The sequence below is a fragment of the Pieris rapae genome, chromosome 22 (assembly GCF_905147795.1).
Source record: "Pieris rapae chromosome 22, ilPieRapa1.1, whole genome shotgun sequence".
NCBI classification, from domain to species: domain Eukaryota; kingdom Metazoa; phylum Arthropoda; class Insecta; order Lepidoptera; family Pieridae; genus Pieris; species Pieris rapae.
This window is the reverse complement of record NC_059530.1, coordinates 7,046,774-7,074,432: the sequence shown is the minus strand read 5'-3', so window position 1 is coordinate 7,074,432 and position 27,659 is coordinate 7,046,774. Positions and strand designations below refer to the sequence as shown.

At 35.2% G+C, this 27,659-nt stretch overlaps 2 protein-coding genes across 2 annotated transcripts in view; both read left to right on the top strand.

Moving 5' to 3' along the window:
• Nucleotides 1-27,659, top strand: part of LOC110992836 (cytoplasmic dynein 2 heavy chain 1) — a 66,676-nt gene that overhangs the window by 22,469 nt on the left and 16,548 nt on the right. The window contains exons 27-55 of the mRNA XM_045633298.1: nt 8,778-8,991; nt 9,615-9,860; nt 10,921-11,282; nt 11,751-11,889; nt 12,880-12,999; nt 13,494-13,676; nt 14,428-14,651; nt 15,131-15,313; nt 15,439-15,562; nt 15,957-16,064; nt 16,342-16,498; nt 16,891-17,098; nt 17,403-17,571; nt 18,140-18,286; nt 18,940-19,109; nt 19,272-19,374; nt 20,589-20,708; nt 21,118-21,263; nt 21,449-21,572; nt 21,894-22,007; nt 22,441-22,648; nt 23,047-23,132; nt 23,989-24,126; nt 24,391-24,562; nt 24,781-24,946; nt 25,665-25,863; nt 26,367-26,581; nt 26,806-26,902; nt 27,346-27,482. Of these exons, the coding sequence (XP_045489254.1) occupies nt 8,778-8,991; nt 9,615-9,860; nt 10,921-11,282; nt 11,751-11,889; nt 12,880-12,999; nt 13,494-13,676; nt 14,428-14,651; nt 15,131-15,313; nt 15,439-15,562; nt 15,957-16,064; nt 16,342-16,498; nt 16,891-17,098; nt 17,403-17,571; nt 18,140-18,286; nt 18,940-19,109; nt 19,272-19,374; nt 20,589-20,708; nt 21,118-21,263; nt 21,449-21,572; nt 21,894-22,007; nt 22,441-22,648; nt 23,047-23,132; nt 23,989-24,126; nt 24,391-24,562; nt 24,781-24,946; nt 25,665-25,863; nt 26,367-26,581; nt 26,806-26,902; nt 27,346-27,482 (4,779 nt within the window). The remainder of the gene's footprint in view (nt 1-8,777; nt 8,992-9,614; nt 9,861-10,920; nt 11,283-11,750; nt 11,890-12,879; nt 13,000-13,493; nt 13,677-14,427; nt 14,652-15,130; nt 15,314-15,438; nt 15,563-15,956; nt 16,065-16,341; nt 16,499-16,890; nt 17,099-17,402; nt 17,572-18,139; nt 18,287-18,939; nt 19,110-19,271; nt 19,375-20,588; nt 20,709-21,117; nt 21,264-21,448; nt 21,573-21,893; nt 22,008-22,440; nt 22,649-23,046; nt 23,133-23,988; nt 24,127-24,390; nt 24,563-24,780; nt 24,947-25,664; nt 25,864-26,366; nt 26,582-26,805; nt 26,903-27,345; nt 27,483-27,659) is intronic.
• On the top strand, nt 1,995-7,868 carry LOC110992852 (laminin subunit beta-1). Its single transcript, XM_022258827.2, has one exon. It carries the CDS (start codon nt 2,046-2,048, stop codon nt 7,389-7,391), a length of 5,346 nt encoding a protein of 1,781 aa, XP_022114519.2. The 5' UTR covers nt 1,995-2,045; the 3' UTR covers nt 7,392-7,868.

The window sequence follows — 27,659 nt, the reverse complement described above, 5'->3', positions numbered from 1 at the left end:
TGTTTTTCTTCACTGAGGGATGAGTATTGCACGTTAAAGCCACTAGTTAGGCCAATACTGCAATCACTAAAGCATGTAATATTATATATTTATATAATATTAGATGTTTGAAAATTAATTCGTGACTAACAGTCTCAGTTGACACAACATAGTACCAATTCCCTAATAATTACATTTAAAACTTATCTTACGTTGTTCATATCCGTTTAAATTATTTTTTTATAACTTGGAAGCAGATAAGGGGTTATCAGCAAAGTTGTCGAAACTATGGTTATCTATAGCTAGAGGGGCCTCCATTGTTTAAGTTTCAAGAAATGTGTTTACTATTAATTATAGTAATTATTCGGACCGGTTGGTGACGTCATTTCGCAATTACCATGCCCCACTTTACACGAATTGTGTACGTATGCTTGTTCATTAACGTGAAATGAGTTGTAATGAGCAATTTGATCAGTTCGTTGACTGTTACCTGAGATTTGCTGTGGGCACTCATAATTTTCTTACAGTAGCTATGGAAGCATAATGCAAATGAACTAGCTTATTGATAATAATAAATCATTTATTTACAAGAAAGTGGTACTGGTATTTATATCAATCAATTATAAACATTCGCACATTCAGCCATACAAATATGGGCATGCAAATGTCTTTTTAATCTTTAAAAAGTCATTTAATAAGAACATCAACAATAATGTTGATAAGACATTAGTCTTAAAAGTAAGTTGTGCTATTTATCATTGATATCAAACTTATGGTCCAAGTACTCGTCTACGATATAAAGGCTTAATGAATCTATCGTCTACCAAAATATAATCTTCAGTTCAGTCCACAAAACAGTGATTTATTTATTAAAATGTTAATGAGATTATAGCTCACTAATTCACTCGCATGTGTTTGCATTTTCGTAAAATATTTTAATTAACCAACTCGCAATAACATTGGGTCAGATCGCGAATTATCAACACAGGATGTACTGAGCGGAAGAGTGAATATCGTACAATAATTAGACCGCAATATAAATCTTTTAAACACAAAAATGTTTAATGACATTCTGTTTTTAAGAGGTAATTTGGAACACCGGTTCGCCATTAGAATTATGGAAGCCGCATCATAACAAAAAGCGCATCCCAAAACTTGTATTTTTGTTGCCTAGTGGAGCTCGATTCTTAGAACGGCACGAGCGAACACGAAAGCGGGAGCGGTCGTCGCCTCGCTCAGGGATGGATTCTACACATTAATTTATTACATGTATTAGTTATTAAATGTCTTTATTGACATACTTATTATATTTTAAGTGTATTCTTTATATGAAACCCAAATTACATTAATTTAAGGTGAGCTAATAATAATATTAGTATTATAAGCCAGCCTGCTATAGTTTATGCAGAAATATAAAAAGCGTTTGAATTAGAATTATATAGCTCTTCTACATAAACATTTCTTAACTACATAGATCCTGTATATGTATTATTAATACATATAATATGATTCTCAACCGTGAATTTTGTAATTCTTGATTTTTTTCCTTTTTATTGCATTGCAATTCATGATTCCGTGAGATTACATTTTTAGTTTTGCACTTTACTCATCATATTTATGTTTAGTTTTCTCCTAACTAGGGTATTATGTATTATGTTACCTATTTGTTTTTTCTATAAATGTAACGAAGAGTAAATAAATAATGAATGTTTTATGTATAAAAGTTGCGTTAGAACAATGTAGTGATTTTATGCATTTTGATTTACGCATAGGGATTGGCTGATATTTAAATCTTAAAAAAATATAGATTTTACTATAGTTTATTATGTAGTGAATACAAATATAATGTCAGAATGTTAGACTAAAAAACTTTCAAACGGTCACGTGAGCTGTAAATAATTGATTAAATTGTTGAATGCGGCCCTGTAGGCGCAACAAAGCTCGGCCCGTAGTTAGAGAGCGGCGGGTGGGCGGGGGAAGGCGGGATGCGGGCAGAGTGGCGCAGGCGATGCCGGTCAGGCCTGAGGCCAGTGAAATAAGCGGCGCGCGGAGAGCCGGTGCGCGCCATGGCTCCATACGATGTATTTATCTTTGCCGCGCTTATCACTGTCAGCGGCGCCGTATACAATAGAGATCGCGATCGACAACGTGCCGATCCCCGCTTATTAGACCGGGCTTGTGAACTCAGCTCCTGTTATCCGGCGACTGGAAATCTTCTCATCGGTCGGGAGGCGAGACTCTTCGCCTCGTCCACTTGCGGAGTACACGGCCGCGAGCGATATTGTATTGTGTCACATCTGGAAGAGCGAAAAAAATGTTTTTGGTGCGATTCTACGGAGTACACAGTGAACAGTCCGCAGCTAAATCATCGAATTCAGAATATTATATACAAGTTTCATCCCGGCACACGAACGAAGTCATGGTGGCAATCCGAAAATGGAAAGGAGAATGTTACAGTACAACTAGATATGGAAGCGGAATTCCATCTCACGCATTTAATAATGAACTTCAAAACGTTTCGCCCTAAGGCTATGTTAGTGGAGAGGTCTTTTGACTTTGGCAAGACTTGGCGAGTTTATCGATACTTTGCGCATAACTGCGACGAAGCTTTCCCTTCTGTACCGAAGCATACGCAACGGAGCTTAACTGAAGTTGTTTGTGAATCGCGTTATTCTGGTGTCGCGCCCTCAACGGAAGGTGAAGTGATTTTTAGAGTGTTACCACCGAATATAAACGTAACGAATCCTTATTCAGAAGAGGTTCAAAACTTATTACGAATGACAAATTTAAGAATAAACTTTACGAAATTGCACACACTCGGCGACGATTTGCTTGATAATAGAGCTGAAATTCAAGAAAAATATTATTATTCTATTTATGAAATGACTGTCCGAGGGTCCTGTTCTTGCTATGGGCATGCTTCGCGCTGCCTTCCCATGCCCGGTGTGGAGGCAAAAAATAATATGGTCCATGGACGTTGTGAGTGCACACATAATACACGTGGTTTGAACTGTGAATATTGTGAAGATTTCTATAATGATTTACCGTGGCAACCGGCCGTTGGAAAAACGTCGAACGCTTGTAAGAGATGTACATGTAATAACCATGCTACCTCATGCCATTTTGACGCCGCAGTTTATAATAAGACTGGTAAAATAAGTGGTGGAGTGTGTGATAATTGTCAGCATAATACAATGGGTGTCAACTGTGAGCGATGTAAACCAACGTTTTATAAGGATCCGTCTCTTGACATACAAAGTCCAGACGTATGTAAACAGTGTGATTGTGACCCAGAAGGAACGACTGATAAAGAAATTCTATGTGATGACGAAACCGACGCGGCTAATAACAAAACCGCTGGCAGATGTTTGTGTAAAGCAAATGTTGATGGAGCGCGTTGTGATAGATGTAGCGATGGATATTGGAACTTTAATTCGGACAACCCTGAGGGATGTGAATCCTGCACATGCGACAGATTAGGCACAATAAATGAAAGAGGATGTGACGCAGCAACAGGAAATTGCTTTTGTAAACGTCATGTTACAGGGAGAAATTGTGATCAGTGTCTTCCCGAATTTTATGGTTTGTCAGACAGTGACGATGGATGCTCGTCTTGTGATTGTGACGTCGGAGGCTCCATTGATAGAGATTGTGATGTGATAACAGGTCAATGTAAGTGCCGACCGAATGTGACAGGCAGACGCTGTGATCAGCCATTACAAAACTTTTTCGTTGGAGCACTGGATTCAATGGTATACGAAGCAGAGTCTAGCCAGTGTGATTCTCAAATTGATGATAACGCTATTCAAAGCCAATTATGTCATGTTGTTATTCGAGAAAACTTCCCCGATGGTAGAAAAGAAACCTGGACTGGCCCCGGATTCATGAAAATACCTGAAAGCAGTACATTAGTATTCACAATCAACAACCTAAAAACAAGCATGAATTACAATGTTCTGATAAGATATGAACCGCAATCTACAAGAACTTGGGAAGAAGCTACTATACTTGTTAAGCGACCCACCCCTGATTCAGATTCACCGTGTGCCAGTATTCGCCCTGAAGATGATACTATACCTACAGTGTTGCCAGCAAATCAACGTAGTGTTCTAGTTGAACCAGCGGTGTGTCTCGAGAAAGACAAAGAAACCGAAGTTCGCATATACTTAGGAAGACAAGATGGCCGGACTTCAAGCAGCAGAGCATCGGTGTTGATAGATTCTATTGTTCTCATCCCATCAGTCGATGATTTGCCATTTTTAGCAAATAACAGCGACGCAAAAGAAGAATTTGAGCGCTATAATTGTGGAGATAAATATTATTATGATTTAAATAGAGATAACGTACCAGAAGTTTGTAAGAATTATCATGCTAGTATCGGATTTTATATAAGGAATGGATCAGAATCCTGTCAGTGTGACCCTTCAGGTTCGAAAAGTCATCAATGCGATCGTTACACTGGATATTGTCAATGTGTTGAAAATATTGTAGGTGCACGGTGTGATAGGTGTGCTCCAGGCACTTACGGTTTTAGCAAGTTTGGTTGTAAACGTTGCGATTGTAATAGTATTGGATCTTTAGATAACTTTTGTGATGCTACTAGTGGACAATGTAAATGCAGACCAAATACCTACGGGCGGGCATGCGACTTATGTCAACCAGGCTTTTTCAATTTCCCGAATTGTCAGCAGTGTGATTGTAATGGGCATGCCATTGAATGTGATGATAAAACAGGGGCTTGTAAAGAATGTCGAGATTATAGTGAAGGCCATCGTTGTGAAAGGTGTATAGAAGGATTTTATGGTGACCCTCGTTTAGGCATTGATATACCGTGTCGCCTTTGTCCATGTCCTGGAGTTAAAGGTGATCCAAACAAGAGCAGTCATGCAGATAGGTGTGAGTTGGATGCTGAAACTAAAGATGTTGTTTGTGATTGTAAAGAAGGCTATGCAGGATTACTCTGTGATGTCTGTGCTGACAATTATTTCGGTGATCCCATTAAAGGAACATGTGAAAAATGCGATTGCAACGGTAACATTGATATAACAAAACCAGGAAATTGTGATCCTTACACCGGAAAATGTCTACAATGCTTGCATAATACTGCCGGAGATCACTGTGAGTTGTGTAAAGACGGTTATTATGGCGACGCTTTAGAACAAGCTTGTGATATATGTAATTGTAACGTATTAGGAACAAATTTCACCCGTGGCAGTTGTGACCGTGTGACTGGGCAATGCCCTTGTTTCAATAATGTAATGGGCATTAATTGTGATCAGTGTACTGAAAATCATTGGCGAATCGCACTAGGAAAAGGATGTGATCCATGCGAATGTGATCCTATAGGATCTTTGTCACCTCAATGTAATCCTTTTATAGGAAAATGTGATTGCAAGCCAGGTCACGGTGGTAGGCAATGTGATCAATGTCAAGAAAATCACTGGGGAGATCCTAACATAGAATGTTATGAATGTGAATGCGACCTTGATGGTTCTGTATCTCAGCAGTGTATGAGAGAAAATGGATCCTGTATTTGCAAACCTGGAATAGGAGGATATAAATGTGACTTGTGTGCTAGAGGTTACCTTGGTGAAGCTCCTGAATGCTATGCCTGTGGTGAATGTTTTGATAATTGGGACCAAATAATTGGAAAATTACGCATTCAGACGGAATATGCTATTGGCAATGCCAGTAAAATTAAAGTAATTGGAGCTACAGGAGCATATACCAGAGACTTTGAAGAAATGACCAAAACCTTAACAGATGTCGAAAATTCTCTCCAGAGTGCTAGACTAGGACAAACTACCGTTAAAGAGCTTATTTCTAATATATCGAGTCTACAAGAACATCTTAACGAAGCAGATAGCAAAATTAAAGAAAGCAATGATAATCTTACAGCTATAACATCAAAGATAAACTTAGGAAATGTCACTTTAGACGGTTTAAGATCTAGTATTGAAAAACTTAAGAGTAAAACATTAGAGCTAGGCAATAATGCAACAAAATTACAAGAGGCTAACCTTGAGGGTGCACTTAACCTGACGCGTGAAGCAAAACAAAGGGCTATCAAAGCAAGTGACGATGCAGAAAGTGTACAGACTATTATTGCAAACGCTGACAGACAAATTAAAAATACTGATAGACTTATAGAAATGCAATATAACAATTTTAATAACACGCAAAATGAAAATGAAAAGAAGCTTGACGAATTGCAAGACATTTTGTCGCAGTTTGACGAAGGCTTCCCTAAATTAAACGAAAAAATGTGTGGACAAGAAAGTGACACCTGCGATATTTGTGGTGGCGCTGGTTGTGGAAAATGTGGTGGAATATCTTGTGATCAAGGTGCAATAACCAAAGCAGAGCAAGCTTTAGATTTTGCAAATAAAACAGAACATAGAATTAAGGAACATGAACTTTCCGCTGAAGACTTGTTTCGATCGGTAACTCAAGTTAAGCAAGATACTGTCTTGGTAAAATCTAGAGCAGGAGACTTACTCAATAGATCCGGTGATTTTAAATTATCCGCTGAAAAGGTTATCAATGATAGCGTGGACTTAACTTTGGAACTCAGAGAATTTTTATCGAACAACTCCAATACTCCCGCAGACGTAAGGACTTTGGCCAATGATATACTTAATTTATCGATCAGAATTGAACCTAAAGAAATTACTGAGTTATCTCAAAGAATCAATTCTACCGTATCCCAACTAACAAACATTGAAAACATTATATCGGAAACCAAGCCCGATCTTGACAGAGCTAATGCGCTAAAACAAAATGCAACGATCGTAAATAAAGAAGCAAATCTTACCTTAGAAATGGCAAATAAAGTTTTAGAAGCATTAAATGAGGCCCAAGCTGCCCAAAACGCTGCAGAAAATGCTATTGATAAAGCAAATAACGATATCGAAGCGGCAAAAGGAGATCTCTTACCGATTGCAATTGAAACAGAACAAGCTCAAAAGAAAGCAAATGAGACCATGGATGAAGTAGAAGGCTTGCGCACTCGTCTATCAGATTTACAGAAAAATATTCTTAAAATAGAAAGCGACGCTGATCAGGTGAAGCAAGAAGCGAATGATGTTGTTAATAGAGCTGAAGCGGCCGAACAAAAAGCAAGGCAACTGCGACAAGACTTTAAAACTACGAATTCATCACTCGCTGAAAGAGCAAACCAAACATCGAATTCAAGAGAAAGGGCACAGCTATTGCTCAATAGGGCTACGAAACTTGCAAGTGACACACAAACGCAGTTAAAACTTCTTGCCAACATGGAAGAGCTTTATAATGACCATAACGAACAACTTAATACCTTGGAAAAAGAAATAGGCGAATTGAACTCGCAAATGAATTATTACCTATCGGAAATAACAAAACGCTCAGACAACTATAGATCTTGCACAACATAAGATGTTTTCAACAAGTTTTTACTCAGTGCCATTTAAATGTATATTACCAATGCATTTTTAGTAGAACTTAAGTTATTTTACATTATAGTTTCTGGCTATGCAGTATGTTCTGTAAATATTATGAATTGAATCGAAAATAATAAGCAATTGTAACAATTTATCAGTCCAAAGAGTAATTTTAGTTAGCATATTGGTGTGTAATTAATCAAACATGCAATTCTTATAATAATTTAGCTTAAGTATTTTTGCCTTTATGAAGCTTGAAACTATATTTTAATCAATATTTTATATTATAAGTATATGTTCCATATAGTGTAATCTACGCTCGTAATAATATTGTGTGTATAGCAATAAGTACGTATGCCTCGATTGGTGTTTTGTATAAGATTTAGTAGGCATGAACTTATGTTTAAAGTAAGGCACAAATACTTAAATGTAGATAGATGGATCTTTGTTAATATAACATTTTCTATGAAATTATTGTTTTATTTTTTTTTTCACATTACACTCTGAAGAACTTCTCTTAGTTAAATAATATGTTCTATGAATTATCTATATTAAAGATATTTCTTTTGAGTTACACATTTTTGAGTAGATATTTAAGATGTATTTTATATTATGTAGTTTTTTATTGTCGATGTAATTTTTGGTAATCATATTCTTTCCGCTTTACTTAATAAATGTCTTACTAGCAGTAAAATTTATTTAACCATTCTACAACAAATTTTCTATAACAAAAACATAGTTAGCACTATATCATTAATTACAAATATATCATTTGTTTAGCACATTGTGTTCCTGACTTTTGTTTAATACAACATAAAATTAATGAAACAGTCCAATGGTCTACGTGAACAAAAATGATACTATGTTAGAGTATACTTATATATGAACTGATAACCTCTCGTTTTGTTTGTACCTATATACATAAGTTAAAATTCAGTTTTTCTTCCACGTAAATACAGCGACGTTAAGTCGCATATAATTAATAAGGTCTCTCAACTTAGTTTAAAAATCGAGTTTCACGAATTGTGTTCCAATTTGTTTATGTAAATAAAGCGTTCGACATATTTGACAGTCCTCAGGACTAAATCGTGATACAAATTAGAATATGTACCTGAATTTATAAATGTTTACGTAGTTTTTGCCGCGCACCACCATTTTGTGGAACCAGCTGCCCACTGAAGTATTTCCTAACCAATTCGACTTAGGTTCTTTCAAGAAAAGAGCGTACAAATTCTTAAAAGGCCAGCAACGCACTCGCAAGCCCTACAGCAAGGTGAGCCTCCTGCCCGTTTGCCCACTGTTCTATAAAAAAATGGCTTAATTAAAGACTCTGAGTTTCATGGTATTTATGAGAAATCTTGTAAATGTTTTTAATTGCAGATGGCTCTACCTAGAGCCAATATTACTGTACGACGAAGGCGATTTGGGAGTTAAGTTTCGCAAAGTGGATCAAGGTTTTAAACACGTTGCGCGGATTGTTGAAACTGACCCCAGGCTTTCTGCGTTAATTCAGTCTTCGAGACTTCAGCCCATGTTGGACTCTATATCTGAACAACTCAATGCTTGTCAGTCAGCCCTGAATCAATATATTGATGTGAGTATGAATATTTAAAAGAATAAATGATCTTAGGCTGTATCTAAAAAGGAATAGGGATGTTGTCGTCGGTCAAACGGTTAAAGTATTGGCGTCTGAACACACCACACCTGTGGGAGATGCTACTGAGATCTAAAATACCTAACGCATTCATTAACTCACGCGTGTTACGCGTCGCGGAAGTCTATTTGTTATGCCGGCTGTACACACTCGTCGAGACACAAGGGTTACGGGAGTAAAACGAGAGCGACTTGTACACACTCGTTCAATCAGGACTATAATAATAAAACTTTATGAACCTAATTACCTATTTATGCTGCGATGCATAGTAACTATCCACCATTTTCTTCGCCATGGTTTCGTATTTTTTTTAATGATAAACGTGAAGAAAATTATAATAACTATTGCACAAAGGCAAACTTCCATTATTAATGGTATTTTAAATACAATTAACGTAACGTGTGTGTACAGGCTGCGTTCTTCTCTCGAGACTCTCGGTGAAAGCCTCTCGCCGGGTGTGTACAGCCGGCATTAAAAAATAGTATGTTTTCTATAATCGATATTTTATTTTTGTGCCACTAGATGATCCTTCTATTGTTTTTGAATTAATTACCCTATTTCAGGAGAAACGTACAATATTCCCTCGCCTATATTTCCTAAGTGACGACGATTTGCTAGAGTTGCTCGGACAGGCTCGATCAGGCGCTGAAGGCAGGGAGGCCGTGCTCCAAACTCACTTGAAGAAGCTATTCCCTGGGATCACTGGAGTGGTATTGGGGCCTGATGGAGTATCGATAACTACTCTCTGCAGCCATCACGACGAAACATTTAAACTGGATCGGCCAGTCGATATTGATTGCGCTGTTGAGGTGAATATTACAAAAAAACCAAACCGTTAATATGGCATTTCAATAGACTGTTCTTTCGACACTACGGAAAAGGACTTCAAACACATTCGAGTCGATTCTGTGCGTCTGCAATCAAAAGATTACTGACGTAATGTAGCACCTACCCCAAAACATATGACGGTTATCCTTCGATACTTTATCTGATTCCTTTAAATGTAGTGCACAGTAATCAAAGATTGTTGAGGGCTTCTAAGAATACTACTTGAGATGGAATTAGCGCCCATACATTGTAACTTGAAGTAGCAACAGCGAAACCGTTCTTGCATGCAAGCTCGATGTAGCTACAGAACAAGGCCTCCTGGTAGTTTTGCGAACGGATGGCGTAGTTTTTCTCTTTTGCGAATTTTGTAAACATTTTTGACATTCATAAGCATGCCTTAAGTCGCATCTTAATTGAATAAATGAATTTTGATTTGATTTGATTTGCTAGTTTTCTTAATATAATATAGTGACGATGACGTAAAATAAAAAGAAAATATTGCATCACATTTAGATATTTACATTATATACATAACATAAATAGTAAAGTATTTATGTTAATATCTAATAATAAATGCTGAAAATGATCATTAGTAAATTAAAATGTATTTAATATTTTTAGTGTTTTTCTTTCATTCGTAAACGTTAGAACCTTTTTATATATATTACTACACTACGAAATAAATAACACACTTATAGTTTTAATAAACCAGCTAGGTCTGGATATCGTTAGTTGATTTTCGTTAAGTTTTTATAAAATATATATCTCTTCGAGTATGTTTTGCCTGTTGCATTAAACATTGTATTTTATTGTTATGTATCAATATATAAGTGGTGAGTTTTGCAAAGCTATTATAAAATAAACCAGTATAGGGTTCTTCAAAAGTAGACCAATTCTTAAAAAGCCGGCAGCGCGCTTGCGTTGCTTCTGGCAAAGTATCACTTAACATCAGGGGAGACTCCTGCCCGTATGCCTCCTGAACATTTGAAAAGAAAATTAATCATATACATTACTATACATATGTTTTTGTTTGTATTTTAGATTTGGCTTAAAAACCTCGAGAATGAAATAAGATCGTCGTTGAAAAGTCTAACGTTGAATTGTGTAAGTGGGAACTCGAGCCTCGATCTATTTTCGCTACCGACGCAGATAATGTGCTTAGCGCAAAATATTAGATTCACCGAACAAGCTGAAAAGGCGATCACAAGTAAAGAACTACGGACTCTAAAGGAAAATCTCGATAAGGAGAATGATAGTTATACAAGCGATTTTGAGGACGAGGCTGAGAAATTTAAGAAGCAAGCGCTTATACTCCAATGCGCGTATTATAAGGAGGTTGTTGATGCTCTTATTGAAAATAATGTCGCGTCGACTAGTGATTGGGTGTGGCAGAAACAGTTGCGGTGAGACTTGTGTTTATTATTTAGTTATAACAATTGTGTTAAACCTTAAACAACGGAAAGTTGCGTACTAAAATTAATTGAAGGAGGGTAAACGGCGTTTTGGTAGAAGGAAGAAATCGATTCGTAACGTTAGGGAGTGGACGGTTAATTATGTGATTATCTTATATATGTATGTTTTTTATAATTTAATATTTTGTAAAACTTATGTTTACCATTCTTGTTATACATTTTAGATGTAAGATTTTGTAAAATATTCAGTAGATTTTCCAAGTGATCAGATACTTACAAACGTTGTGTATAACAAAAAATCTTGGCGATTAAAAAGAGTGGCGGAGAGTTTATTGCCAGTTCTTCTTTTCCGTTCTACGCCCTTGATTTAAGAACTGGCAGTAAATGTAAAATTTGAAGCAGAATTATGTATGATGTCGTAAACTCAGTAAATAAATAAATTGAACATTCTGTTTACAGATTTTATTTAGTAAAAGATGAAGTTGTAGCGAGGATGGGTTTAGCTGAAATTCCGTACTCGTATGAGTATTTGGGAATTCAAACTGGCCAATTCGTACGAACCGAGTTGGCTGAGGAATGTTTTCTTATATTGACTCAGGTAATATTTTTAACTGGCTGCGACCCTTACTTTAAAAAATCAACTTTTTTAACATTTTCTTCTATGGATAAACTTTGTTCTGACAATGCCGAACACAAAATGTTCCTAATTTAATGTTGATAACATTATATTATATATAATAAATAATACGACTGTTGTTGTATCCGTTTGGCACGAATCAGCGCTGAAGGGAGGGAAGATGGCGCTGCAGTCGGTCTCTAGGTTATTGATCTATATAGGAAATAAACAGCTGGTATATAAATCTATATATATACTAGCGGATCCGACAGACGTTGTCCTGTCTACACGTCTTTAATTTCAAAATTTCAATTTTTAATAAGCCATTTTGATGAAAATTATTATTCAAATGTTATGACAATATCTAACGATCCAGCACATGGTCACACACGATATAACACAATGATAACAAAACTTTTTTTTAATTTCGGGACAGACTAAAATTAAAATTCGAATATTATTTAAAATTTGACACTGCGATGGTAGCGCCGTCTGTCGGATCCAATGTAAAACATTCCAAAATCAACAACAACTAATAAATTGCAAATTAATTAAAAAAACATTGTCCAGCGGACAAAATTGTGAATCTAAACCATTCCCAGATCCCCTTGAACACACACAAAAAATTTCGTCTAAATCGGTCCAGTCGTTTAGGAGGAGTTCAGTCTGTGCATGTGTTCGTTATGAAACTCCTAAACGGATAAAAGATTTTTAAAAAATGTGTGTACAAGCGGAGTCGAGAATGATTTATTTTTTTTGTATGTAAGACGTATGTTCAAAACAACGTGTGTCAGATCCGCTAGTTTCTATTTATAACTTTAGTAATTAGCATTGGGAATTGGTACCTACTTTTTCTATTATTGTTAGCAAATTTTTGAAAGATATGTCCTAAGCTGTGACCATTATTTCTTTGCTTTGATTATTACCGATGCTGTCGTTTAAAATTTCATTTATATAAATGTAATTTTCCAGTCGTTACATTTTGGCTTTGTCGGAAATCCTTTCGGTCCAGCCGGAACGGGAAAAACGGAGTCTGTGAAAGCTTTGGGAGGATTAGTCGGGCGATTGGTCTTGATTTTTAACTGCGATGAGGTAAAGTACATGTTTTTCATATTAAACGGGCCTTGTGAATTTTCTTATATTGATTTCGATGGGAACCGTCCTAGAAGGTGTTTAGGACAAAATATTTGTGCTTACTTTCATTTAAATTACTCTTTTGTATCCGTTTTCAATGTAAATCGTATAAAACGCAAATGCTATATTTAATAATGACATTTTAATCCAGCTCATTTCCGTTGTAAATAATGTAATATATATAATTTTTTTTATAGAACGGGCAGGAGGCTCATACAATTTATTTTATTTATTTATTAACATGCATGCAAGGGCGCATGGCCGAACTCAAACTAAAAACTAAAACTTGCCAGTCTTTTCCAGCTATTTCTATTAAGTCAGCCCATCGTCTTTTTCATTCATCGTCTTTTCGGAACGAGGAAAAGAGAGTGGGTAGGCCACTGTCTAGGTATATATTTAAAATGGTCATGTATATGTAATAGAACTGTAATATAACAGTAGTTAATTTGCAGGCAATGGACGGCGAGTGTATGGGACGGTTATTAACAGGCTTGGCTATGAGCGGGGCTTGGGGCTGCTTTGACGAATTCAACAGACTCTCGTCGCCAACATTAGCCTCCGTCTCGCATCAGTTCACTTCCATACTCGCTGCGATGTTAGACAAGGATAAAGAGGCAATTTTGAATGGAAAACAAGTTAGTTCATTTTGACTTAAGTTTTTTGTAAATACAACACCCTTGTAACGTTTGTTTATATAACACGATTTCAGTCCCTTGTATAATACAGGTTATACACACCTCATATAACGCGGGGATTTCACATTTTATATTTCAGTACTATGATATTTGTAGGCACATTTAACAAGAAAAGTTAAACGTGAATCATTTGTAGATATATAACGCGTTATATGGGGTCATTGAATCGCGTTATGTATATATATATAAAGCGGTTTCTTTATCACGAAACCAATCTACTGTGTTTAACAGAATTTAAACCATTTATTAATTTGCAAAACTGGTAAATATATTTGAGTGAAATATGGCCGGCCATGTTAAAAGTGGGAATATTTTTTTATTTACAAAATTTAGAACTAAACTTGTACCACACGTTCAATTATATATAAAATGTATAGTATAGACTGTGACTGTTTCTCATTATTATTGTGTTGTTTAATAGTCTGTTACTTTGTTTTTAATTTGTATGGATTTAGGTTTATTTTATTTATTTAATTATAAGTAATCTAACAGCTTACTTAATACATATTATTATACTAAAACAATACACAAAGCCAAAACAGATTACACAGATTAACAAATTATATATAAAAAACAGTTTAAATATATAATATTTACGTTATATGTATTAGTTTGTATCTATGTTAGTATGTATTACCATTTTATTTGCTCTCTATAACGTCATCGGAGATAATGTTTTGTCACATTACAGGTCTTCGTGTCCCCCTGGTGCGGCATAGCGGTGACCCTGAACCCAGTGGGTCGTGGATACGGGGGTCGACGCGAGTTGCCATCCGCTCTTCAGCGCGTGCTTCGGCCCGTCGCCCTAACTACTCCCACTCCTGGTCCTCTTGCCTCACACCTCTTGGCCGCGCATGGGGCTTCGCACTCGGCCAGGCTTGCGGCCGATTTGACGTCCGTTTTTACTCTATCCAGGTAGAGTCCTATACTGTGAAGGTTATTAGTGTTAGGTGTAAGATCAATTTGAACTCATAATTAACCGACTTCAAGAAAAGAATTATCATGTTATAAAGCTTGTGCACGTGTGTCTTATGTCATACGCATATTCTAGTTTTAATAAAATCGGTTTAGTAGTTTTTGTTTAGAGATTTGTTGAAATCTAATTGACATTTATCTGAACTTGGTTTATATTTTTTAATTACTTCTATCTAAAAATTCTAATTAGTATCTAATACTGTGTGTACTGTGTAATAAGTCAGAGCACTTGGTTCTTTAGTTTATACATATGTGGATCTTTTAACTTTGTTATAATTTATTTATTTATTCCTAGTCCTCTAATGTATATATCTGTGTGTCATAATTTATGTGACGTTACGAGAATAGGATTTAAATAAAGGCTAAAAATATCAGTCAAACATCAAACAGCATAAATAAAAGGAAATGGCTTCCACCAGTAACCTGCTGAGCAGCCAGCGCCACTACGACTGGGGCCTTCGTGCCCTGAAGGCGGCGGTGGGCAGCTGCGGGCTGGCCTTACAGACCCAAGGAGTACGAGAGGAACTGGCACAACGCGCCATCTTGCGGAGAGTGTTCAAACTCAACAATCTCTCCAAATTGACGAAGCCGGATGCCGAAAGGTAGTCGTTGTAGCTTTAATACAACGATACGTAGAAATAACTAACGTTATACTAGTATTTAAAACAAATGCTGAAACATTTTTAAATATATTTCAGTGTTTCTAAAACCCTTTAACATTATTTAGATTTGAAAATATTCTATCGTTGGTGTTTGCTGATGTGCCTGAAGAGAAGCTGGATGAGAATGCTTTTTCTGTATCTGTCCAATCTGCGTTTGAACCGCTGCATATTGTATATAATCAGTTGCAGGTAACATTTGGCTATTTTTATAATCTATGGAAATGTTTTTAGTTATATATAAAATAAGTGTAACTTTGCTTTACTAAATTTAACCATTTTCTCACGTCATGTATTAAAATTTTGTTTTATGATAAAATAATCTATTAATTCCAAAATAAAGACCCTAAAAATATGACAACTCCAGGCAAAAAGTAAATAATACACAATCGATTTCATTATACGAATACATTAAATACACACAAAATACCGGAACAAAATATGTAAAATTATCAATATATCATGTTTAAATATTGATACAAAGACAATAATAACTCTAAAGTTTAACCTGCTTAGTATTTTCTTATAAAAAAAAGTTACTGTGACAATTAAAAAATACTTTAAAAATGTATAATTTAACTTTCAGGCTGAGAAATGTATGGAACTGTATGAACAGCTGCAACAACGAATGGGTGTGGTGATAGTTGGTCCGCCTGGCTCTGGGAAGACTTCTATTAGAAAATTATTGAAAAATGTAAGTAAATACATACATTGGAAAACTTTGATGTAAATTTTAATCAGCGAGAAAGCTCAAAAAAAGTATTTTTACAGACGGACAGACATAACATGTATTACAAACAAAGCAAACACACATAACCATACACAATAACAATACTTAAAGAAAAAAAAAATGATTTCAAAAACAATAAAAAATATATTTTGTTTTTCGGCTCGTTTCAAATGTGTAATGTAATGTTTAATGTCTCCATATTTATAACTATTGAGATATTAAATTTACAATAAATTTCCAGGCGCTAATATCCAGCGGTCGGACGGTAATGGAGCACCTGATATACCCAAAGGCGGTTCATCGCCAGAGTCTGTTGGGGCACGTCGATCACGACACTCGGCAGTGGACTGATGGAGTCATTTCCACTATTGCCTTGCAAGTCTCGCAGCAGCCTCCAGGTCAGTGCTATCTACTATATATAGGCAGAAAAATTTGGACATTGAAATTTAAACACTGGATATATAATAGTAATAAAAGCCTTTTTTGTTGTATATACATATAAGACAAATTAAAGTGAGAAATACTAAAAAAAGGTAACACTAAAAATAAAAAATAAATACTAATAATTAATCGACAAGCCTTTACAAGATTTTATTATACACCTTGCCCTTAGTCATAAGTCTCCTCCAAAGACCACTCTTCTCTGTTTCGGGCTTTACGCATGTTTCGTCCATGTTTATCTTCTCTCATAATGTGTCCTGTCTATTTCTATTTCAATCTTTTACTAGAAGTAGCACCATTTCTAAACTTTGTAAATTTTATAGATAACTCTAAACCACAAATATTGTAGATGTATATTCGTGGGTGGTTTGCGATGGCGATATTGACCCAGAATGGATAGAGGCCCTCAACTCAGTGCTGGATGACAACAGGTTGTTGACTCTGCCTTCCGGTTGGAGAGTTCAGTTTGGACAAAATGTCAACTTTATCTTTGAGACTCACAGCTTGGAACACGCATCGCCGGCCACCATTTCACGGATGGGGATCATTTTATTGAGGTAAGTTCATTTACTTATTATTTTGTTAAACAATGGTAAGTACATTCTTCACTTAACAAAAAAAAAGAAACAAGTTATAAAATTAACCAAATTAAGTTACCAAAGATAAATATTACTACAAAAAATAACTTAAATTATAAATCATAACAAAAAAACCTAAGAAAGTGATAAGAGAAATCTGTTTAAACAATATTTGTTTATATGTACTATAAGTTTTAATAAAAACGCTTAATTGAACACAACGCCATCTACAGTTAAAGTTTGTTGTATCAAGTGGATAATAAAATTCATTGTTCATTGTTAGCGAGGAAGAATGCTGTGTACAGGAAGTTCTTCAAAATTGGATAAGAAAAGCTGAAAATGATGAAATTTTAAAAGGTGCCATAGCATTGATACAGAGTGTCGTGCTGAGATGTTTGAAATGGTTTGACAGTCACAAGTCGAGTACTCTCAAATTTTACAGTATCTCAATGGTAAGATAATTGTATCAATAAAAAATATGGCTGATAATAGACCATTCAAAACTCTTGAAATTTTTATATTTTAATTAGTTATATTTACTGCACAATAAAGATTTAAATACAGTGTAATATAATACAGTTTTTTTTAATTGGTTATTTTTAATGATAAGTTAATAAATATTTCTGACTATAGTATTGTCTTTTATTTACATAACTTTTACACATTTAAAGAAAAACACTTTTTTAACGGATACCAACTCCGGGGAAATTAATACAGATAACACAACATTTTCTGCAGCTGTAATACTTTTTGACATTTAACACCTTTGTCTTCAGTCACCGTGACCACGCACGCTGTAAAGCACGCGAAACGTCGGTTTAAATTTAAAATTATGTACAAATAATTATAAGTTTAAATATAATAATACATATCTATAATCCGTTAAAAAAGTGTTTTTCTTTATTTCTGACTATTATCAAAAGATGGCGTTCATACAGAATTTTTAGCCAATAAATAACCCAAAAAGATTTGTCCTTTGTACGGTTATACCTAATTAATATAATGAAATTATGTAAACAGGTTCAACAAATTTTAACTCAACTCGAATACATAGTTCAAGAAGCGGACAATAGACATCTTTCAATGGAAGAAATCTTATATTTATCTCTACAGCAAAGTGTCATTGGTCTGCTGAAGGAGAATGCTGTTCATGTGTTTCATGAAGAGGTTAGTTAGGACATGATTGTCATATTTATTTACACTAGGCATTGCATCTTGTTCCGAATTCCGTATGGCTTTTCATGATAATATTTAATAACAAGCTGAAAAATAAGCTTAAGTGATGCGAAACTTTTGTAGCGAAGTTGCGAACCTTTGAGGTCTAGGCCTCAGAATTATGTGTTTGCTTCTTTATCATTTGTCAATCTAACAGGCAAGTAGGTGAAAAGCCTCCTGTGGCTGACACACCCGGGTACTTCACAATGTTTGCCTTTGCCGCTCATGCGAATGTTACTCGTACCCTGAATCCAGACCGCCACTGCACATGCACATGAGGGATAACTAGTGGTTATGTTTTGTTTAAAAGATATTATTAGTTAAGTTTATTTCATGTTTTTTTGTATGTGATAATTTCTTTCCTTGTTCAAGGTAGGAAAAAACTATTTTCCAGGGCTGGTTTCTAGCCAGTTTAGAATTAAGATTTTGACGTATTTGAAAGTATTTTACTCGACATTGTAAATTGAGTTGCTTTTTGAATATAGGTCTTAAGTTGATAAATTATGATTCAATGATTGATAGTATTTTTTCATGTCAGAACCACATCTTTGTTATTTGTTAGAGGCGATTTGTTCTTAGTGTGGTTGATATCTTACTCCTTTCAGATGTCGGACATTTTAGGTCCGCCTCCTCAAACCACTGCGCACCTGTGCGAGCGCGTGTCTGACGTTTTGATAATGTCACCGCGATTGGATGCGCCTGCGCAGACATTACGCGCAGTTGTCAACGCACGATCCCACGCCGTTATAATGGGATATGAGGCGTGCGCTAAGTAGTGAGTTTACTTTGATAACAACTTAACAATACATTTCGTTTTAAAAATTAGGTTTCAAAGATACATTTATAACAAATATTTTTTTTAATAACCAAGACTTACCTTGGGTAAAGTTATTTTACTAGAAAATTCATAGTGAATCATTTTCTCTGAAATTTGCAGCGCTTTAGCGGAATACGTCCTAAGAGAAACAAATGCGACGATTGTCCCAATCGACTGTTCTCCGTTATTGGAACCGGCCGATATCATCGCTGAACTAAAACGAGTAAGTCATTTTAATTATTAATGAATAAATTACATTTATAAAACAACTTTTTATAAAGGAGATTTAAATTCAAAGTAATTTAATTTTTTTAAGGAAAAAGAGAAATGATAGGAATTGGCGAATTGAAATACTTTTTCGAGTTTTTAAGGTGTCGATAAAGTCGGTAAAAAGAACAGTGTGTGTTTAGGCAAAAATTTAAATGTCGTAAATAATACATTTAATAAAAATATCATAGTTACTATTTATATTTAGCTTTCTTCCTTAACGAGTATTAGTCTGTTTTTGAGAGTACATTTCATCCGTTTCTTCCCAATTCGCTAGTATCCGACCCACTTCACTTGACACCGCCGCCAGCGCTCAACGTTAGAAACTGGAACTAACTTTTTAGCACGCAGCAAGCCGCCAGAGTTCTTGTTCATTGTTGCGTCGTTTTTCGTCTAGCACAGTCGCTACTACAAACTCAAAAACGTAGTAATTTAAATTTATATAAACCTAACATTTAGTTTCAAGTAGAAATAATTATTAAAATAAATTAAACGCGAGTTCTGAAAACTTTTTAAAAGGAATAATTGTTTTAAAAATTTATATTTTGTTCAACCGGTTATAAAGGTGATTTATATATATTTTTAGCAACCAGAAGTGATAATTAAATAAAAAAAAACAATTCGAAATAACCTATGAAGTGATTTACTCATAAAACTAAGAAAACACGGTATTCTCAAAATCACACTAAAATTATCTTAAAACAATGACATGGAACGATCTCACAGTACGCGGCTTTGAAACCAACCACCTTTCTAGTCAACGTCCGGGCAGCAAATGCTAGCGTGGCTTTTTTTTTTTTTTTTTTTTTTTTTTTTTTTTTTTTTTTTTTTTTTTTTGGAAAGGAATCTCGCTGTTGGCCTTAAGGGCCTTTACAGCTCAGCACGGGCTGTTTGGCGAGCTTAGCTCAGCCGGAAACTAGCGTGGCACACTGAGGCCTTTATTTTATAGTAAGCGGGTGGGGATCGAAACCACCTACTACCCTCTGTTCAGTTTCTGCTTATAATATTGATATGTCTTGGGACTATATAGCTACAACGACTAAACTCTAACGATGTACTCTCATAATGGACGGACTGAAAAAATGTGTTTTTTGGTAGTAATTTCTATAAAACTTGGTATTAAAACATTTAAATGACTATAACTAATAAGTAATTGATTAAACATAACAGAATAATGTGGTCCGCTCTACGGGTGGCTCAAACTCCCGCGTCGTGGTGCTGGTTCGAGCTCTTCACAGAGCTAGAGTTGATGCTTGGGGTTCTTCTCCTGTCCATTCTTTCCTGTTGCAGGTATTTTCGTGCTGTTATTTATAGAGATAAAAGATACAAAGTGATAATTAAGCTGTTAGTACGGATTAAACATTTCTTCATTTGTAATTTGTTAGCTATTTAGGTATATAAAATAAATATACTTTTGTCTTTATATAAATGTGTTTGGGGAATAAAAGTTAGTGAGGTTGCAAACTCCTGGTCCATAAATTTCTTTTTCTATTTTTTTTTAAATATTTTTTCTAAATAGACAAATATATGATCAGTCTTAAGTGCTTGAACACGCCATCTTTCTTTGGTCTAACGGCCGGCATTCACCAAGCAAGCTTAAAGCTTAAATAAAAAAGTCAATTGGTGGTGTGATGCGATCGACCGATCGTAAACTCTTCTACGAGGAAAGGTTGAGAGACAAGGCTGGCCCTGTTTACAGTTGATCCAAGGCAATGGATTTTGGAGTTCAGATGAAAATGGTACCCAATGGCAGAGCATTACACGCGTGAGTGTCATCGCAACAGCGGAACCCCGCGCTAATATCGCCTCGAGACTGGCGGCTGCGCTTGCACATATATATATACCGTAAGTACAAGAATCACAACAGATATATTTTAACTACTAAGATTAATTTTGGATATATTTAAAAGTATTTTAAGTGACTGATTTTAGAAATAATGTCTACATTTTGTTTTTTTTTTGTTTTGTATAATGTCTATATATCTTTACACCAAGCCAGAGCTTGATGTTTAATTCTAAATGTATTTCAGAGAACCTACGGAAGAAGAGCAGTTAGAATTGCTAACAAGTTCTTTGAAGGAAAATGTGACCAACAACTTTGGAGATAGAGATATTCTGTCATTAGCCAAGAAAATCCTGTCAATGTTCAAAGAGGTAATTATCTTTCTACATACATATATGGCTAATTGGAGATTTAAAAAAAGACCCATTGTACATATTAAAAAGTATATAAGGCCGGCCACGTGTGAGGTTACTGGCAATGTGAACATCAATGGGCGGCGGTCGCTTAGAATCAGATGAGCCTTCTGCTCAGCCCCCATTTATCTAAACGAAACACATCTACAAAAGTCCGGCAACGCATTTGCGAGCCTTCTGGCTGTGTATTGTTCTCTGGTGTCGGTATCATTTAACCATGGACATCAATGTTGTTAACCAAGTGCAATCGCAGTTTAGAATTGATGAATTTTCTCACAGATAACGGAGAGATTCAATTCGAAGCCATATTACACCTGGAACTCCTCACACTTGAAGGCTTTGTGTGAGAATACAAAGTGCTACAGCCCCGCAAATTCAACAGACGTTGTAACAGTAAGTGTTTAAGAGATATTTTTAGTATAAGAGATAATGAATCTTCATCTAGTAGCGATGGAGTTCGAGAAAAAATATTATTAATTGAGCAATAGAGGAGTTGTCTAAAAAATTGCGGCTTGTTCCCTTGGTGTTGCGTAGAGATGTGGGCTGTGCATCTGCTACTGCATTTACCATGGGGTTCAGAAGAGTTGTTCGGTCCAATACCTGTAGCTGAGATTCATCAGACGTCGAGGCAGAAGTTTAGTTTCTCCTACGCACCACCACTTTCTGGAACCAGCCGTACTGCAGTATTTGTGAACCAATTCGACTTAAGGTCCTTTAAAAAAATCCGTACCAATTCTTAAAAGTCACTTAACATCAGGTGAGCATCCTGCCCCCTCTATCTATTTGTAAAGAATAGTTTTTTAGGTATTTCGTTACATTTTTTTAGGCCCTCAATTCTCAAGCAAAAATGATTTTCCGTGATCGTCTCTTAACAGACGAGGAAAAAGCAGATTTTGATGTTTTACTCAGTAAATATCTTGATATTGAGAAGGATATGCACTACAAAATTCTTTTGCGAGGCGATGGAGTGTACTTAGAAGGCATCGACTATGCCGCTTGGTATCAGAACACTCTAATGCTTATCAACCAATGCTGTGAGTATAATACAAAAAACTTAAATTAATCAATTTTTGTAATCCAAATATCATGTCTTTGCGCGAAATGAAAAGGCTCTTTATTTTATATATTATTACTTATATTTCTTAAGAAGAAAAATAGAAATAAAAAAATACGTTTACTTTGGAATATAAAATACAGGTATCGCTTATTCCACGTCATTAAATTTGTCACAAATCCCTATTCATCGTCAGAGAAGACAGAGGGTGTAGGCCGAGAGAAAAAGCCGGCGTAAAAAACTCTCGGTACTCTTTTAAATGACTATACCTAAGTCTTAACACGTGTTCAAAGAGATCGCTAGCAAACGTATCTTGTATTTTTTACAAGTAAATAAGTTCAACTTATTAATTCATCAATATTATTTAAATAACTTCAGTGACAGAAGATGAAAAAGCCTTCGGTGACGGTGGTATGGAGGTTTGTATGGAGTTGTCTACGCTGTGTCCTTCAATTGCTCTGGCTGTAAGTTATTTATCAAAGTGTTTTTAAATTGCTGTATGTTATTTGTATTTACCCATAGTTTGATATTTCTATAAATCTGACGATCAAACGATTGATGTCATTTTATATTGCACTAGAAATTAGTTTATTAAAAACTAAACATGATAACCAGTATTAATTATTTTTTTAACCTACATAATAAATAAAAATTAATAAAAAGAAAACTAAAACAAATTTTATGAGTTCGGTCCCTGTTTCAGTGTGTCTTTAAATTTGACAGCACTTCCTCGCTGTATTGCGATATTGAAATTATATTTTGATATTTAATTTTTGTATAATTTGACTTTTACATTTATCTTTTCTAATTAACATATTCCACGATTTAGGGTGAGATTATTTATACATACATAACGTAAACATATAGATATTTATTTATAAATATACTTACAGCTACACATACACATTATAAAATAAAACACATATACAATAGAATAGTGTTAAACAAAATAAACTGTTAAACAATATATACGAAACAGAATACGTAAATTATGTATTTGAATAGACTTAAAAAAATAAAATGAAAATTTAAACTACAATTTAATATTTTAAAGAAAAAAGATTGTTACTACTGCTTAATAAAGTCACATTCTTCTCACTTCCTAAAATTAGTTAATCCGTAAGTCATACCGAAGATATACCAAAATCTTATTTACTTTCACAAACTCTATATATAGACCGAAGACTTGTTTTATATAGATTTTACTAGAATAAAAAGTGTTAATCCAGTTTACAATTCGAACTCACTATAACTTTTGCTTCCATTTGCATTAATTTATATTTTGGAACTTTATTAATTTAATGTATATAATAATTGTAGCTTAATGGGAACGTTGTAACGTGCGTGAGCGGTACGGGCCCCGGCGTGTGCGCATCCGCTCGTATTGTTTGCGCAGCCTTATCTGCCAACTGTGTGCTTGCGGAGCTTCCTTCACAGTTCGCTAACAACTTTAAAGCTGTAAGGATTTTGCCAAATATTATTGTATATTTAACAGGAATATATTAATTTTATTCATATATTACTGTGGAACAAAACATGTCATAGCTTGGATGTGAATTAATGAAAAATGTGTGTCAAAACCCCTGTCAGTGTTACTTTGACGATTGACTTATACTTTATAAGCTCCGGCTTTCAATGATGATATAACAATTAAAAAACCTGAAAATCGTATGCTATTGGTAAACATAGGAACTAATTCCTCAAATCCCGCTTCGTATTCAGTCTCTAACGTCTGCAAGTGAAGGGAACCAAACTCTATTAATGATCACGGAATGGTCATCCGATGAAGATAACTTGGCCATCGTAGAAGCCTACGTCCGCACGGGTAGCGTGTACGCACTGCCGGCAAATGTAATGCCGTCTGTTGGACAGAATGCTGAACAAACGCTTTCTAGTAAGTAATATTACCTATTGTAAATGTAGGATTAAACTTTTTATAAAAAAATATGTTAATTTGGTAAAACCTATAAGTTTGAGCTCTTTCCCTATTTGTCTATTGTTCAAATGTTCCTACTTTGGCCAAATTTTTTGTTATCTTTAATTTGTTAACAATTACAAATAATATTTTCTAAATGATCTAATAAATAACGTGAAGCGAACTATGATTTTCAGATATAAAACAAAACCTAGGTATTTTAATATGTTTGCACAAAGATCAAGAGAATTTATCGGAACTTTTGGAAAAATTCCCATTTTTGTCTAACACGGGCCAGTTCGTATGGCTCGAGAGATGGTCGGAGGCGACTTTGAGAGAGATGCCGGCTTTGGTTGTTCAGAGGTATTTCCAATTGTACGATGCACCTAGTGTGACTTAGCACCTTTTCATATCAGGTAGAGTATTTTGTATTCACTATTTAATTTTTATGTAAAATATATCATACGAGTGGCGCTGGTGTTCTTTCAACTCTTTATGGTTCATGGTCTCCTCCGCTGGTCTTTCCTCCTCCACCTCCTTTCAGAAACTTACCTAAACTTCTCTCATTCTTAAATCCTCTTATATTTTTATCTGTCTTTCATGTTGTGCCATTTCTTTTGGTGCCCTAGTCGGCATCCGCCCTTAGTGACCTACTCATCTTAATCTCCTGATAGTCTGATAGTCGTGACCGAAATATCCATCTCAGAAGTTTCATTTCCCATGAAGACGCGTATGCTTATAACCACTCTTAGCTACACTCTATGCACGTATGCATTCACACTTTTTCACACATTCACATTAACATACAATTTTTTCATTTCAATAAAGTTATTATTATTATTAAATAAAGCCACTGCGTTACTGTTCTCCTAGACTCACATGCTTAAGTGATTACGAGCCCAAAGATAGGGCCGTTAATATGGACGCCAAGTATTTCTTTCCATATAAACGAACATACAGCTACATACCAATATATGCAAAATTTTGCTTTGCTACCCCGTCATTTTTCATATCTAGTTTTATTTAGTGAGATTTAAATATTGCTTAAAGAAATGCATTCAGAAATATATTCCTGTTTTAGGTTAATTAAAGAAGACGGTGAAGATATATGGAAAGATGAACAAATCGACATTCCATTGGAGGGAATGATCAGCATTTACCATAGCATAGAAGAGCAGTGGTTGAAGAGTCCATATCGATACATGCATTTCATCAAAGCGTTCTATAATATTGTCACGAAAAAGAAGACAGCACTTGTGCAACGTCAAAGGATGCTGTCGGTCAGTGATTTTCCGTAATTTTTTCTATGCTTCTTTAAAAAAAAAGGCCAGTATTAGCTTAGTGGCTTCAGCGTGAGACTTGCAACCCTGAAATGTTATGGAATCCCGGATTTGCACGAAACCACTTTCTGTCTGTATTCTTCTTCAAAAAAACATTGTACCCATGTCTTTGACCCAAAAAGTCGACAGGGTGTGTCAGGCAGAGTAGGCCGATCTCCTACTTGACTATTAGAAAAATAAATTATCAGGAAATAAGCAGATATAGAATCACAATTTTTTTCTCTAGGATTTTCTATATAATATTTTATTTTATATTCATAAATTTGAACTTATATATATCTTATCCGTACATGATAGTTTGTTAAGAGTACATGCAATACGTCGTCAAATGACAACACCGGCAATTTTATGAATAGTTCTCGCTTTTATCGTCCATAGTCTTCGGCTATCATATTGACTTTCGAAATATACGTCTCTTTGTATTATTTAAATAATTTTCTTAGGCCGGCGTAGAAGCCCTGCGTCGAGCCCGCAGCGACGTCGGCGCACTCCAATCGCAGGCGGCGGAACAAGAGCTGGAACTCAACGATAAGAGGGAGAAAGCGAATAAAGCGTTGGAGCAGATCGGCGCTACTGTGCGAGCCAACACGGATAAGCACGAGGAGATGCAGATATTGAAGAAGAATATAGAGATGGAGAATGAGAAGCTGCAAATACGGTGTGTAATTATCAGGAACAGAAGAATGTTATATGGAATGAGTCAATTTTGTTTTAAATCCTATGTTTGTGACCGAATTTTTTTCTTAACAAATATTTTGTTTAATTTCGCCTTTTTAACTGTGAATCTGTTCTTTTTTTCCGTAACAATAAATTAAAATGTAATCCAATAAAACAGAAAACTACAACAGTACCATGTTTAGTTACTTTGTATGTGAATTTCAGTAAAAAAGAAATTGAAGAAGAGCTAGCGGCAGTAGAACCTGTGATTGCGGCTGCTCGAGCTGCCGTCGGTGATATCAAACCTGAATCTCTTAGTGAAGTAAGTTATTCAATTAAAATAACTATTTTCTATAGTGTTCGCTGGGATTTAACAGGTTTGAACCTGGTTGTGTACGTAAACCCAGAGTTATTAATTGCGTATTCAAAACTCGCTCGTATCTGTAACCTGTGATGCTTCGGGTCATAAATCATATTTATCTGTCTGTCTCGCTCGCACTTACAGGTCTTATGGAGAGGTGTAGTGATGTGTGTAAGAATTGTAGAGATGCATATCGATAACAGGATAGGTACGATCGATATGCTTAATTATGTTAATAAAAATACTTTTTAGCTATCTGAAAATAAAAGTTCTGAATTTGTAAGATTTCTTCAAACCATGTTACAAAAATAAATTCTCGATTCGTAACTAATGTAATGCCATAAAAAAAGTCATTTATCAAAAAGGACCTAAAAAACCGTATCAAATAAATAATTCTGGTATAGATGCGATCTTTGCGTGCGCCACCAGACGTGGTCCGAGATGTTCTGGAAGGGGTGTTGAGACTGATGGGGATCGCTGATACGTCTTGGCATTCCATGAAGAGCTTCTTGTCGAAGCGAGGCGTCAAAGAGGATATACGGTAATTTTATTCGGACTCTAGTAATAGCAATAGATTTTTATAAAACTTGTCCAAATTGCATTTCTAGATCTATAATAAAAATGTCTTGCCCAATTATCAACCTGCAGAATACTATCTCTGACACAATCGTAGAGTAAGTACTATTAGTAGCGATGTAATATATTTATGTATTTAATA

Bases quoted from the DNA above. Each gene is read 5' to 3' on its own strand.
- LOC110992852 (XM_022258827.2), top strand. From the start codon at position 2,046: ATGGCTCCATACGATGTATTTATCTTTGCCGCGCTTATCACTGTCAGC.